Below are 14,011 nucleotides of genomic sequence, written 5' to 3' on the forward strand. Positions count from 1 at the left end.
TCCCTGCAGAGCTAGGGCTGGGTCCAGGAGCAGCCCCTGAGGGGACAGCCCCCAAGTCAGGCCTGCAGGGCTGGGTGGTGCGGGCCCAGGTATGCAGCCAGCAGAGGGGAGAGGATGCAGAACGGTCCTGACCTTGACCAGGGCAGTGCTGAAACCTCTTTCCCTGAGCGCTCAGTAAAACCTACTCAGGACTGTGCCAGGTACAGGGCTCCTACCGGAGCCCGGGGTGCTGTGTTCTGATGTCCTTAGCCTGCCACCTAATGTCACCTTCCTGGAAATTCTCCTGCTTCCTGGTCCCTTGTCCTCCCCTTCCTGGGCTCACTCTGCAGGGTGTGGGGCCTTGCCAGTCCGCACATGCCATCGTTCTCTCCAGGCCGGAGATGGATTCCCTGCTGGGGAACCTGAGGCTACTCCATGCTCCTGTCCCTTCTGAGGCCACCTGCTGTCTCCCTTGGGGACAAAAGGTGCTTGGGAGACAGGTCCATAGGGAAACCAACCCATCCTTCATCTCTGGAACATTCTCTCACGTGATTCCTCTCTTCTCTTTCTGGAGCGCCTCTTAATTGACACTTGGACCTTTTGGAGTGGTTGTCTGGTTTTCTGTATATTTTTCTCCTACTTTCTATATCTTCATCTTTTTTTAAGATTTTATTTATTTATTTGAGAGAGGGAGAGAGAACGCACGAACGTGGGGAAGGGCAGGGGGAGAGGGAGAAGCAGGTCCCCACTGAGCAGAGAGCCTAATGTGGAGTTCGATCCCAGAACCCCGGGATCATGACCTGAGCTGAAGGCAGACGCTTCACGGACTGAGCCACCCAGGGGCCCTGGACTTTATCTTTTTTGCTCTCTGGGAGATTTTCTCAACTTTACCTTCTAGCTCTTGTATGTGTATCTTTAGTTCTGCTGCCATATTTTCATTTCCAAGAACTCCGTTTTCCGTCACGGTTCCCCGTTCCTTGGATACCAAATGGTCCATCTTTGGAAGGTGGTATGGTTGTTGTCTTTGGGCCTTAACTCTGCTCCTTCTCTTGCTGGCTTGCTTCAGTGTTTCGGGTCAGAGTGTCTTGGAGGCATCCAGCAGCATTTGGTCCTCACTCTCCTTAAAGCGGTGGGAGCACTCAGCCAGCGACCACATCGGCCGGGACCAGCTGTCTCCCTGGGGACCCCAGTGACGGTTTGTTTTCCCACTCAGTCTCCACTGGGGGACCTAGGTATGGGGGTTGCTATCTGGAGCCATCCTACCTTATCGGGAGTGGAGGAGAGGTGCCCCCACCCACCCAGGGCACTAGCAGCCTGGCTCTGCCAACGGCTGGTGCCTGGGAAGACCAGCAGGGGTGCGGCCCAGCGGTGCTCCTTGAGTAGGGGGAGAAGAAGAGGCGGGGGGGGGGGGCCTCTACTGGGCCTGGCCACCCCCTCCAAGGGCAATTCCGGCCGGTTCCTGGGGGCCCAGCCCCACCCCAAGCAGCTCTCCAAGGTCTTCCAGAGATGGTCTCTGGACAAACTGGTCTCTTGCAGCTAGTATGATTCTGAAATGTTAAGTGCCCGGACCAGGCCTGGCCACTTACAACTGTGCATTCTCTCTAGATGTTGGGTCCCTGATCTTTAAATGGGGGTGTTGAATCTGATGACCCGGGGACTCTTCTTGCCCCAGCCCTTTGGGATTAGGTCACCCACCCCTCTGGGCAAGACCTGCTGCATGAACAGTCACTGAACCCCAGCTGGGCTTCAAGATGCTGAGAGCTCCCCCACCCCAGGGGTCAACCCCACCTGTGCACAGTGTAGGGCTTGGGGCCACCCCAGCTGGGCTACGAGATGCTCAGAGCTCCCCCACCCCAGGGGTCATCCCCACCCATGCATAGTTGTAGGGCTGGGGGCCGCATGGGGGAGCCTGGGAGCCTCCAGGGGCTGTGGGTGAGGGCTCCCCAAGGCCAGCCTGGGCGCTCGGGTAGCAGAGGCGGGTAGGGACGCGGTCCAGGAAGTGGGCCCGCGTTACCCCTGCTGCAGTCCCTCTTGAGAAGCCCCAGGCTCCCAGGGACCACAGTCTGTTGATAAGGGTTCTGTAACTGCCTTTGCCACCTGCTGAGCTGACTGCCTAGAGGTCATGGAGGGCATGACCTGGAGTGGTTTGCTTTTAGGGTCCTGCCCTGGGAAGATGGCCTACTATGGAAAATGCATTGAAACTGTCATTGAGCAATTGAACAAATTTAAGCCTGAGAAGGACAGTCCTGAGCAGTTCCTGGAGGCTGCATCCACCGTCCTGCAGGTAGGGTCAGAGGGGCAGCTTGGGGCTCGCTGGGAGGTGTGCCAGTGACACCTGTCACGTAGCTAGTTACTTTCTAGCAAAACAACATCAAATCCCTTCCTCACAGCTGCTTTCCTTCCTACCTGGGGAGAGGCCTTGGGCACAGCTCCTCGCCCTCCAAAGGCTGGGCGTGCTCAATGTCACCGTAGGTCACGATGGTGACCCTTCGGGGCAGGACCCCCTCTGTGCCTCGAGAGGCACTCCTGGAGTCCAGAAAGTGCGTCAGACCAGTCTTTCGAAAAGACACAATGGCACTGCGACTTGGGACATGCCTGCGTGGTACCATCCAAAACTGAAAATGGGTAAGAGTCAGCTTGGATGGCCCGCCACTCCAGAGAGCGGGGCCTCCCCAGGGCAGCTCCTCATGGGCAGCGAGTGAGCGGACGGCCTCCCTCAGAGCAGCAAGGCCCACCGGAGCCCCACAGACATAAGGGTGACCTTCCCCCCAGCAACTCAGCTCTTGTCTCCACTCCCTGGACAGCTCCTGTCCTTTTCTCCCCCAACTGCTGCCCACCCCATTTCAAGCACATACAGAGAGACTCTGGGCAGGACCCCAGGATGGGAGCAGTGTAGCTGCAGCACCTCCTGGCCCCTCTGCAGTCCCCAGAGGCCTCGCTGGGATTGAGGACTCTAGCCTTGTATCCACTGGCCATGCACCGAGGGTGGTGCCCAGGGAGCAGGAGCATGCATTGCGGGCGGGCCAGCCTTCAGGACTTTGGGACATGGGCCCCATTGGACGGGGCCTCGGGAAATGCTGTGGGACTGCCCCCTCCCCCACCTGCTGCCGGCCCATTGCCATCCGGCCGTGAGCACACCTGCGCCTGCACTCGCTCGGAGGCGGGGCCGCGTGGGCGAGCCCACCGCTCCCGGGAGGTTTGCCTCTGATTGCTGTCACTGCAGCCGTTGCTTTACCCGGGCCCTTGTGAGCTACTGACGGCGCCCACCCCCAGAGGGACAGTCGCGGCCAGTCCCCACCTCTAGCCCCCATTACCTGTTCAGCTGTGCCCCTGCCGGGCCCCCGGACACAGATGGACTCCCCTTCTCTTGGGGTGTGGGAAGGTATTTTCCTCCCTCTTTGGCAGCCTGAAAACCCAGAGGGAGGGCAGGGTGGGCCGGCACTAGCCTGCAGAAGGGTCCGTCCGGAGCCCTGGACAGTGCACACACACAAAGGTTGGAGGGGTTCCAGCAACCAGAGACTCTCCCATGAGAGAAACTTGGGACTCTGCTGACCCAGGGCCCGCTCCCCAGTGTCACTCAGGAAAGGACCAGGCAGGGGTCGGGGAGCACACCTCCCCCCACACCCCTGCACCCCTCTCTCGAGCTCTAGCCCTGAGACCCCAGGCGTCGTGGGGAGGTGGCCAGGCCACAACACTCTGTCCCTAAGCAGAACCGGCCTCCCCAGCGCCCGCTTGCAGCCTGGCCCCTTGGGCTGCTCCAAGGCATGGCTGTGGCAGCGCCCCCTCTATCTGCCTGACGGGTCTTCCCCAGCAGCAATGACTGCTGCTACTCCTCTCATCCTGAGAAAAAGACCTCACCTGAGGCTCTCACCTTCCACTTCCAGGGAGGCTCCTTGGTGTCTCTGCTGTGTCCCCAGCTCCCCTGCCCGCACCTCTCCAGAGCTTCCCCCCACTGCTCGGCACAAACAATAGAGTTCTTTATTTCTCAATAACAACCATTACAGAAAGTTGGGTTTGTTACAACAAATAGTATGGGGCGTTTTTCCCTACAACCAACAGAGTATTACTGGCAAGCCCTGCACGATGTCCCCCTGTGTGCGTTTTTGCGGCGTGGGAGAACAGCACACCGACCGAGCCCCGGGGAGCTGCCCGGTGTCTCTGAGGTGGGCACCGACGCTCACATCAGGCGGAGAGGCAGCTGCCTTTTCCGACACACTGGTCCTCCCAGATCCTTTCAAATGTCCACCTCGAGTCCGGGCGGTTGGGACAACACACTCTTGTCTCCAAATGTCAGAGAATTGGTACAATCCGCTGCTTTCGTTAGACGAAGGCTCAAGACTGCCCCCTGGCAGAGAATGATCCGGCACATAAACGGACCAGCCGTCCAGTGAAGGGCAGGTGTCTCGTTTCAAAGAAGAGATGTTGAAGTCCTAACTGCTGGTTACCTGTGAATGGGACCTCATTGAGAAACGCCATCTTTGCAGATATAATTAAGAATCTCAAGATAAGATCATCCTTAATTTAGGGTGAGCCCCAAATCCAGTGACGAGCCCCCTTATAAGAAGAGAGAAATCTGGACACAGACGTGGAGACACAAGGAAGAAGGCCGTGTGACCTCGAAGGCAAGTTTAGTGACACATCTATGAGCTATGCACACCAGGATTGCTGCAGCCGCCCACAGCTGGGGAGAAGGGCGGTATGGACTCTCCCTCTGGTCCCCAAGAAGGGATCGACCTGGCCATACCTCACTTTTGGACTTCGGTCATTCCTGTGGTTTTCAGCTGCTGAGTCTGTGGTAATTTGTTACAACAGCCCCTGGACATTTGCATAGACCGGGAGCCTCCGGGGGAGGCCAAAGACGGAGGGGCCAGGTTGGCCCACTCAGGGTGGCTGCGGACTGCTGGGCTCTGGGGACCAGTGGAGAGGAGGGCACCTCAGGTGGTCAGATGAAGCCTGGCTGAAGGGTGGGGAAAGGTCCAAGGGCTTGTGGATTGGGGGAAGGGTGCACTGACTTTCTGCAGATATATCTATAGATCAGAAAGGGATCCCTCATCGCCATGGCGCGTGTAGGGGCTGAGATGTGGGGGTTGAGCCTCTCTAGGCGCCAGTCTCCAGAGTGCCTGACAGTGGCACAGAGGAGCTGGCTGAAGCTGGAGGAGCAAGGGACGGGTGGGGGCGAGGGTGACAGCACCAGCAACCAGACACGCTGCAAGCAAGCATCTGCGCTGGCCCGAAAGCCTGGTTCTCCTGTGCTCCCTGGCCAGGCCCTTGGGGAGGGATGGGATGAGAAGGAGCTCCCCCCTCCACCCCCTCTGGCCGTGCTCCCAGCTCTGACCCTCACAGTTAATGTCACTTTGGAACAGGCATCATTTCATTAGAGCATCACGAGGTGGACTTGAGAGTTTCCTGTAGGGGGAGGGGTGCTGGGGGGTGTTACTCCCTGCGCGCTGTCCTGGGCCACTCCTTCCCCTCCCGCACACTCGCAGAGCCCCACGTGGACAACAGGCACAACAGCTGGGGCACCAGGATGAACAGGTGGGCATAGGAACCTCCAGAGTATCGACAAGAGCCTGCAGGACGGGGGCGGGGGGGGAGGTGCTGGGTGGAGCGGTGGCTTGAGGCATCCACAGAGTCCACGAAGTCTCAGCAGACCTCCAACAAGGGTCTGGCTTTGAGAGAGAGTACCTGAGGGGTGGGAGGTAGGGGACCACGGAGATGCCCCAAGCAGAGGGATCTGCATGAGCCAGGGACAGCAGAGTCCTGACCTGTGGCAGGCGCTATGTGGGCGGGGTGGCCAAGCAGGGCCTGAGTGCATAAGCTGGGACCGCGGGGCAATCTTGGCAGCCTGTGGGCAAGGGCAGGCAGACAGGTGAGTCCCGAGCATGAGAAGGGAAAGGTCAGCACGGGGCTGGCAGGAGAGGTACTGGACAGCTGGTCAGACAGTGCAGAGGTGAGGTGGGGAGGGGAGAGGCCCAGCTGACCACCCACCCAGCCACCCCTGCTGGGGAGAGAGGTGCTGGGGAGGGTGGCAAGGGGGAAGGGAGGGGGCTCGTGCAGGACGGTAGGGGGGAAGGCAGGGGCTGGGGGGCCAGGGGCCTGGAATCGCCAGCCATGTCCTTGCCTGGAAGGCAGCGGGTGGCCGTGGCCACGTCCCAGAATGCCGTTCTTGCTCCTCCGGTCCGTAGCTCAGAGAAGGCCTGGGCTCAGGAAAGAGTTTTTAATTGAGTATTTTCTCAGTGCCTCATTTACTGACATCAGAGATCCAAAATGGTATCCAGTGGGGGGTCTCCCTCCCCCGCCGGCCCTCGAGACAAGAGAGACCAGTGTCCTGCGGTTCCTTCCAGAGGCCGTGCAGGCCTCTGGCAGAGACACTACATGTGGCAAAAATTACGTCTACATTGTATCTTTCACATATGAAAACAGCATCATTTTTTATAAAATGTTTAAGCAATCTTACCAGATGATAGCGCATGGTCATGCAGTCCTGCACTTGGCTTCCCAGGGCTTGTTCTGTGTTCGTGGACGCAAGAGCGTCCTACCGCCCGGCTGTGACAGTCTCGGCAGCTGTCCCTGGTCGATGGGCTTGTAGGTTGTTTCCGGGGTTTCAGTACGAGAAGCGCCGCGGGGCGGACTGGTCTGCTGCCTGCCTCTGCAGCTGGGAAAGCCAGGTGCACCCAGAGGCTGACCATCCTTCTCGAAGAGAGAGAGTGGGCCCTGGCGAGCTCTGTAGACACAGCCAGCTGACCCCTCGCGGGGAGAGACACACTGACCGTGTCCCTTGCGGGCAGGGAGTGTTCGTTCCCCTCCAGCCTTGCTTACGCGCTATGCTAGCAGCTAGTTTCATCGTTGCCACGTAGGTGGGAAAAGGCACTCGGGGTAGTTATAATCAACATTTCTCTGTTTTCGTTGCCAAGTTTTGAAACAGTATGTGTTTCTATGTCTGAACTATCTGCTTGGACCTGTATCTGTCAGGAAACAGTGTTTGGCTATGAGAAAATCCAGAAAAGCAATGGCTTGAAGAAATTAGAGGTATCTTGGCTCACATAAGAAGCAGTCTGCAGACAGTCTAGGGCAGGCTCAACAGCTCCGTGGGGCCATCAGGAATGCATTCTCCTTCCTCTCCGCTTGGCGCTCCTTAGAATGTACCTTTGTCTTGTAATCACTGAATGGCTGCCCTGCCTCCAGCATTGCATCCATATCCACCAGGTAAGAAGAGGACAAAGGCAAATAGCATAAGGCAGGTGCCAGGTGAATCTGCCTAACTTTCTAAGAGCCTTCTTGGAGGCTATGTCTAGCAATTTGCCATTAGATCTCATTGATTAAAGCCATTTGCTACATGGCTCCATCAGCAGGGGCTGGAAAAGGTTTTAGCTGAGCGCACCATCCACAATGAGCTAGCATTCTTCTGTTGGGCAGGAGAAAAGGAGAAAGGGTTGTGCTGACATCTGGCAGCCTCAAGCTTCCTCTCCCTGCTTTTCTCCCTGGCTTCAGTCTTGGCATCACTGATGAGCAGGGGCTCCTGGGTATTCTGCACTGTGCCAAGTCTGCACCCAGGCCCCTGTCCTGCCCTGGACCCTGGTCTCACTCTGCCCTTACTCTGTGGTGCTGGCAGACAAGCCGGGTCTGGGAACTCCTGCAGGAGGTAGCTGGTGATGGTGGAACGTGGGCAGGCTTGCAGGCCTCTGGGTCCTCTGCCCCCAGGCCTGGCCCCCTCCCAGGACTGTCAATGAAACTGTTATCCAAGGGCTTGCTGCCCTCCCTGGGGGACAGCAGGGGGCTGTGGACTTGGGAGTCCTGAACTGGACCAAGGCCCAAAATCATATCACAACACTCAGAGGCCCTTGGGTGGCCAACACCCTCTGGGTTCTGTGATCGAGGCAGGTTTGGGCTTAAGAATCAGCTCTGGTTCTGGGGTGCTCTCTGCCATTTGGTCCTCACCCTACCTCCTTTTGGAGAAAGCCCAGCCAGCCGGCCAACCCAGCCCCAGCAGCCCTCTGCCAGCCTGGACAGAAGGACCTGGTCTGGAGCACAGAGCCCTCTGACCTATTTCATCCCACCAGGCCTCAGTCTCCCCTCTGTGACCAGCTGGGTTCTCTGGCAGCGAGGACCTGGCCCTGGGCCCAGCCTAGCCATTGAGCCATAGTGTCATTTACTGCTCGGCTCTGCGTCTTCCAGAATCCCTGGGCCCCTTGCAGCCCTGCCTGACCTCCTTGCCTGGGGACTGACCGCATGAGGGCTTCCAGCCACGGCTCAAGGCTCTGACCTTATAAAAAATACATACCCACACTTCCCAAATGCAGACGTAATGAATGAGAAGCGGAGTCACTGTTGTGAGAGGCAGGCGTCCTGCAGAGTCATGCAGCCTCGGCTCCAGCCCCGCTGACTCACTGCTCTCTGACCTGCCTGCATGGCCACCCTGGGCTTCCTCGGGCCTCCTTGGACAAAGCGTGGACACAGCCCAGGGGTCAGAGGACTGTGTGGGGAAACTGAAGCAGAAGCTTAGCTGGACTGAGACCCCACTCTGCGCCAGCCTGCACTCAGTGAGATCTCTGGGTCCCCACCATGGCCCACAGAGACAGGACCTTCTGTTCCCTCTCTCATAAGCCCCGGGCCGACATTCTCGCAGGGAAGGCCAATCAACTGCCAGAATGTGCTGCTAGGCGAGAGGGCTAGCGGATGTCTGACCGTGGGGAGGTCAGGCACGCCTCCCCAGGTCCGGTAGCACCTGAGCAAAGACCTGGTGGGAGTGAAGGAGCCACAGTAAGGACTCCTTCTGGAAGTTTCTAAAGAAGGAGACATGATGTCGCATCTATTTTAAAAGAATTGCTTGGTGGCCAGGTTGGAAATAGAGGGCGGCCAAAAGGAGAAGCTGGGTTCCCTAGCTGTCCCTGAGGCACCGGGTGGGAGCAGAGGGATGCATCGGGGGTTTGGGAGCTGGGGGTTGTGCTTACGGGGAAGGTCAGGCTGGGGAGGGGCAGGTTTGGGTGAAGCCCAGGGAGCCAGCCTCCTGCAGGGTCACCAGACAAACAAGTGGGGGGAGGGGCAGTAGCAGACAGAGCTTTCTGGAGTCCAGGGAGGGCGGCAGGTTTTCAGCCTTGTCGCTGGGTGAGGTGCCCCGGGGGCTGAGTGCAGACAAGGAGGAAGCTGGACAGGAGGGATGGGCCCTGAGACCAGGAGCCTGCAACGGAGCCTGAGAGCCAAGGGTGTCAGCAGGAGGCTATTACATGAGAACATTGCTACCAGAGGCCCGTCCAGGCACCGGCAGGAGCCCGGGATTCAGAACAGAGAGGCTCAAGCTCAAGGCTGGGGCAGCCCGGGGCCACGGATCGGTCACCTCTGCGGGGGCAGGAGAGACGCATCTTCTCCCTTGCCCTTCTGTCCCTCCTGTAAGGGCAGGACCAAACTGTGCCCAGAACCTCGGGGGCAGAGCCCCCTGAAGAACACGGTCCTTGGGCTTCCAGCCCCTGTGGTGCAGGTGGGAATGACATCGTCTGCCAAGACAACATCCAGATGTCCCACGCACGTGTGTGGGGACACCAGCTCTCCGGGGTCATGTGGCCTGCCCAGGAGCCCACAGGTCGTCTCATTTCTCTGTTGTTTTCTTAGCATGAAAACAGGGAAGAAACCATGAAGGAAAAGATTTGACCTCAAAAACAAAAGAGAGAGAGAGAGAGAGAAACTTCTGTGTGGTCTGTGTGCCAAAAAATACTTTATACAAAGTTAAAGGGCAAATTACAAAAAATAACTATCATATTAATGAACATGTTTATTGCCTCCCTCTATAAAGAGCTTATAGGGACACCTGGGGGGCTCAGCAGGTTAAGCGTCTGCCTTCGGCTCAGGTCATGATCCCAGGGTCCTGGGATTTAGCCCCGCGTCGGGCTCCTTGCTGAGGGAGCCTGCTTCTCCCTCTGCCTCTGCTGCTCCCCTTACTTGTGCTCTCTCTCTCCCTCTCTCTCTCAAATAAATAAAATCTTTAAAAAAAATAAAATAAAGAGCTCATAAAAATGGTTAAGAAAAATATCATCCCAATAAAAAGTTAGCCAAGAATATAAATTGATAATTCACAGAAGTACAAATAAATGTCCAATAAACATGTAAATTTCACTGATTATAAAAAAATTAAGAATAAAACAACGAGATACCAAAGTGTATCTAATAGATTGCCCCCCAATTTTTTTAACGACACTGTAGGTGAGTTTATTTTGATGTGCTTTGCACCTGTAGGCGGAGGGGGCGGGTAGGTCCGCACTTCGACTTCGTACCACATTAACTGTCTTGTGGCCGCGTTCTAAGTTCTGTGGGAGCATGGCACCTGTGGCTGCCTTGCTCCCCTGCGACAGGAGGAGAGACTCCCCTGCACTGACACTAAGGCTCTTATCCTTTCCCTTTGCCCTGAACTTCTTTTCTTTTCAGAAGGAAGTAAAACATTTATTGGGCATAAATGTACTGCATATACGCAACGGATACAGTTAGGCATCGCACGCAGCATAGTATTTGCAAAATCCGTACATTACCATTGACATGGCAGGTTTCGCACAACGTGTATGAACTAGTCCAAAATTTACAGCACAGGAAGACATATGATTGCTGTTTTCTTCTGAAGTTGAAAAGCTTGGAAAACATTTTATCTTTCAGTGTGAACTGTGCAAGGCTGGCATTCCAGCCATTCAGTTAGGGCACTCCTCGATCTGACAGGAGAGCAGAATGATGACCGCCAGCCGGACACAGGCAGAAACCGCCAACGTTTCAAGTCGATAAGAACAAGGCAGACGACAGGGGAAAAGACCCTTGAAAGAGTTTTCCTCTTAAATGCCCTGAACTTCTTGTATGCGGGCATCTCCTGCATTTTGGACGGTTCTTTTCCATTCCCAGCAGTGTGATTGCTGGGTTAGAGGGGACAGGGACTATAAGGTGCCCGAAGCATACTCCCAGACTGCTTTGCAGGAAAGGCTCCCAGGCACCTGCCCCCCCCCCCGCCCCCGGGCCTTTGTACGGCTTTGTGGGCAGCACTGGATGTTCTTTTTCATTCTTCCTTTTTTCAAAAGCTACATTCCTTTTTTTAATTAGTAGCATGTGACAGCACAGGTTACCAACCCCAAAGTGTTGCGGTCTCCCCAGAATGACACTCCCCCCCCCACCGAGGGTACAGTCCCTCTCATTACTGGTAATTCCCACCTGGCTTTGCATATCCGATGAGTCCCACAGAGGCTCCCGTAATACTGTTTTCCTTTTCTTTGGGGGTTACTCTTTTAATAATTCATTTGGAAATCTTTGTAAGAGCTTGCGAGTCTTTTCTCTTCCTGTGGTAAAACACACGTGAGGTAAAATTTACCATCTTAACCATGTGAAGTGCAAGGTCCAATGGCATCAAGTATCCTCACGTTGCACAGCCATCCCCGCCCCCTGTCCCCGGAACCTTCTCCTCTTCCCCAGCTGAAACTGTTCCCATGAAACCTTAGCTGCCCAGCCCCCGCCCCCGCCCCAGGCCCCCAGCATCCTGCTTTCTGTCCTGGGAATCTGGCTCCTTCAGGGGCCTCCCGTACGTGAAATCACACATTGGTCCTTTTGGGGCGTCTGTTTTAATGCGTCATTTCCATGTTTATTTATGTCTTTGCCTCCAACTCGCCATCACTACCCAGGAACACCCAAGGCACCACCTCCTGGAGAGGACCTGCTGGGCCCAAGGCTCTGCCCCCTGCTCTGAGGCAGGTGCCTGACGGAGCTCTTCCCTCATACCGAGGGCCCCGGGGCCCTGGCCCGTGGCCCCCTCCCGGCTGTTTCTCTTCCAGACTCTGAGCCCCCAGAAGCAGGAGTTCATTTTGGAGGTGCTGTCCGGGTGCCTCGAGTACCAGAAGCTGCTGGCTGTGGTGGTGGACGCCTTCTACGTGCGGGCTGGCTGGCTCTGCCCACGGGCTGACTACAACCTCTTCGAGGGTAGGTGTCCCTGCAGCTCAGGGTCCGCCTGACAGACACGGACACAGACTCCAGGCCCATTGAAAGCCCGCCTCCAGGCAGGTGGAACTCGGGCCCTGCTGCCCGGGCCCAGAGCCTCTGGTCCGTGAGGGAGGCACAGCCCGCTTCAGAGAGAATGCCCCAAAAGGCCAGGCTGGGTGAAATGATGATCCTTTATCATCAGCCCTGTTCCTGACCCCCAAACCCTGAGGACTACAGGCAGGGCCAGCCTATGGCTGCAGTCCGCACTGTACAGCCGGGGATTACATACCAGATGTCTCTGCCTGGCTTCTTGCCGGGCCCTGACGGCCATCTGCTCTTCTGGCATGTGGTGAACATGGCACAGTGGCCAGTGTCTCCAGTGGGTGATGGTGCAGCCCCCAGCCCCTGGACTAGGCTGCAGGGCTCCTGTCCGGGGGGACAGGATGAGGACTGTGGGGTGCTGGGGGACCAAGCTTGGTGTCCGGGGGCCAGGTCCGGAGCTGGCTCCTGGGCCCCCACCTAGCAGTCAGTGTAACCAACAGCCCCGCGGATGGCTCTCACCTGGCCCAGGGACATTCAAGCTCCAGTTGGCCCGAGGCTATTCGGTCTCTCGGAATTAACAAACGAAAATCCGAAATGGTTTTACTTTTACCCAGGGAACTTCTGCAATTTCTGAGAACTCATCAAATGAGTTAATGAGTGGAAGTGGGGTGGAAGCCACCACACACTCACCTGTGTGAGACGATGTCATCTGTGCTATCGTGTCATCTTGTCCGTTTCACGGGGCGCCAGGTGGAGCTCCCACCCTGACTGCACACCTGTCAGGCCCCTGGCCTGTGGCTGACTCCCCCACTTTCAAATCCTAGGGGGTGCAGGGGAGGACACCCCAGGGTCTGCCCCACGCTCACCAGCCCTACCTTCTTAGTGATCTGCTACCTGGCCACATTCCAGCTGGAGGAACTTGGCTTTCAGCTCTTCTGTGACATTGTCAGGGCCCAGCCCGTGGACAAGATGCACAAGGTGAGCCCCCTCCACCTGCCACTCCTTCTCTTTTAAGATTTTATTTATTTGATTGAGAGAGAAAGAGCAAGCGAGAGAGAGCATAAGCAGGGGGGACAGCAGAGGGAGAGGGAGACGCAGGCTCCCTCAGCAAGGAGCCTGACGTGGGATTCGGTCCCAGGATCCCAGAATCATGACCTGAGCTGAAGGCAGATGCTGACACACGACTCTCGTGCTGCCTGGCCCGCCCCCAGTGACCGACCTGTTCCCAAGGCCCGCAGCTCAGGGTGCACTTTTGGGGACCCAGACAGAGGCATCGTATCTCTTAGTCCACAAGAAGCTCTCGTGGGGGACTCCAGCACGTGGCCTCCCCTTACAGCCGGTTTTCCGGAGCCTGGTTTGAGTGGTCTGTAGTGGTCCCCTGACTAGACAAGGCCCTCGAAGCCGGAGTATGGCTTCAGCTTGGTGGACACCCTACAGAGCAGCCCCCCAACAGGCCAAGGGCTGGGGCCTGAGCTTCACCTCCTGTGGCCACAGCCAGCCCACTCTGCACAAGCCCCTCCAGCCCCCCAAGTGGCCAGCCTCCACTGAGAAGCTAAACTGTGCTATCTTCTAGAACCAGCTCTGTTACACTTGAGGGCCCCGACGGGAAAACAGCCATTAGGAGCCCACGGCCGCGGGAGATTCCTGCTGCGGCAGGGTCCGGGCCATCCCAGGGGAAACATCCTCAGTCCCTTGAGGGCGGGGTGGGCAGGTCACTCCCGGGGCCCACAACCGGCACTGCCCAGGCAAGCAGCGGCAGGTAGCAGACAACGGTGCAACTCCATTCTTGGAATTCTGGAGCCCACGGGGTGGGGGTGGACGAGGAGGCTGCTGTCCCCACCAAGAGCTCTCTAGAAGTGGGGTGTGGGCCTTCCAGGTCCTGGACAGCCAGCTCAAGAACAGGGTCCCCACCAGCGGGGATGGGCCCTGCTTGGCTGGGGTATGCTCCAGGACTGGGGTGGGCTGCCCCGAACGCCTGGACACTGTGAGCAGAAGCCCACATGGTGAGGGTCAGCTCCCAGAGCAGGCACGCCAGCCCAGCAGGGGAGCAGGG

The 14,011-nt window shown here is 57.3% G+C and overlaps 1 protein-coding gene across 1 annotated transcript in view; it reads left to right on the forward strand.

Moving 5' to 3' along the window:
* The first annotated feature begins 2,145 nt into the window (after positions 1 to 2,145).
* Positions 2,146 to 14,011, forward strand: part of CFAP99 (cilia and flagella associated protein 99) — a 31,191-nt gene continuing 19,325 nt past the window's right edge. Inside the window, exons 1-3 of the mRNA XM_026485951.3 lie at positions 2,146 to 2,263; positions 11,772 to 11,916; positions 12,842 to 12,936. Of these exons, the coding sequence (XP_026341736.2) occupies positions 2,153 to 2,263; positions 11,772 to 11,916; positions 12,842 to 12,936 (351 nt within the window). The 5' untranslated portion in view covers positions 2,146 to 2,152. The remainder of the gene's footprint in view (positions 2,264 to 11,771; positions 11,917 to 12,841; positions 12,937 to 14,011) is intronic.

The sequence above is a fragment of the Ursus arctos genome, unplaced genomic scaffold (genome assembly GCF_023065955.2).
Source record: "Ursus arctos isolate Adak ecotype North America unplaced genomic scaffold, UrsArc2.0 scaffold_9, whole genome shotgun sequence".
NCBI classification, from domain to species: domain Eukaryota; kingdom Metazoa; phylum Chordata; class Mammalia; order Carnivora; family Ursidae; genus Ursus; species Ursus arctos.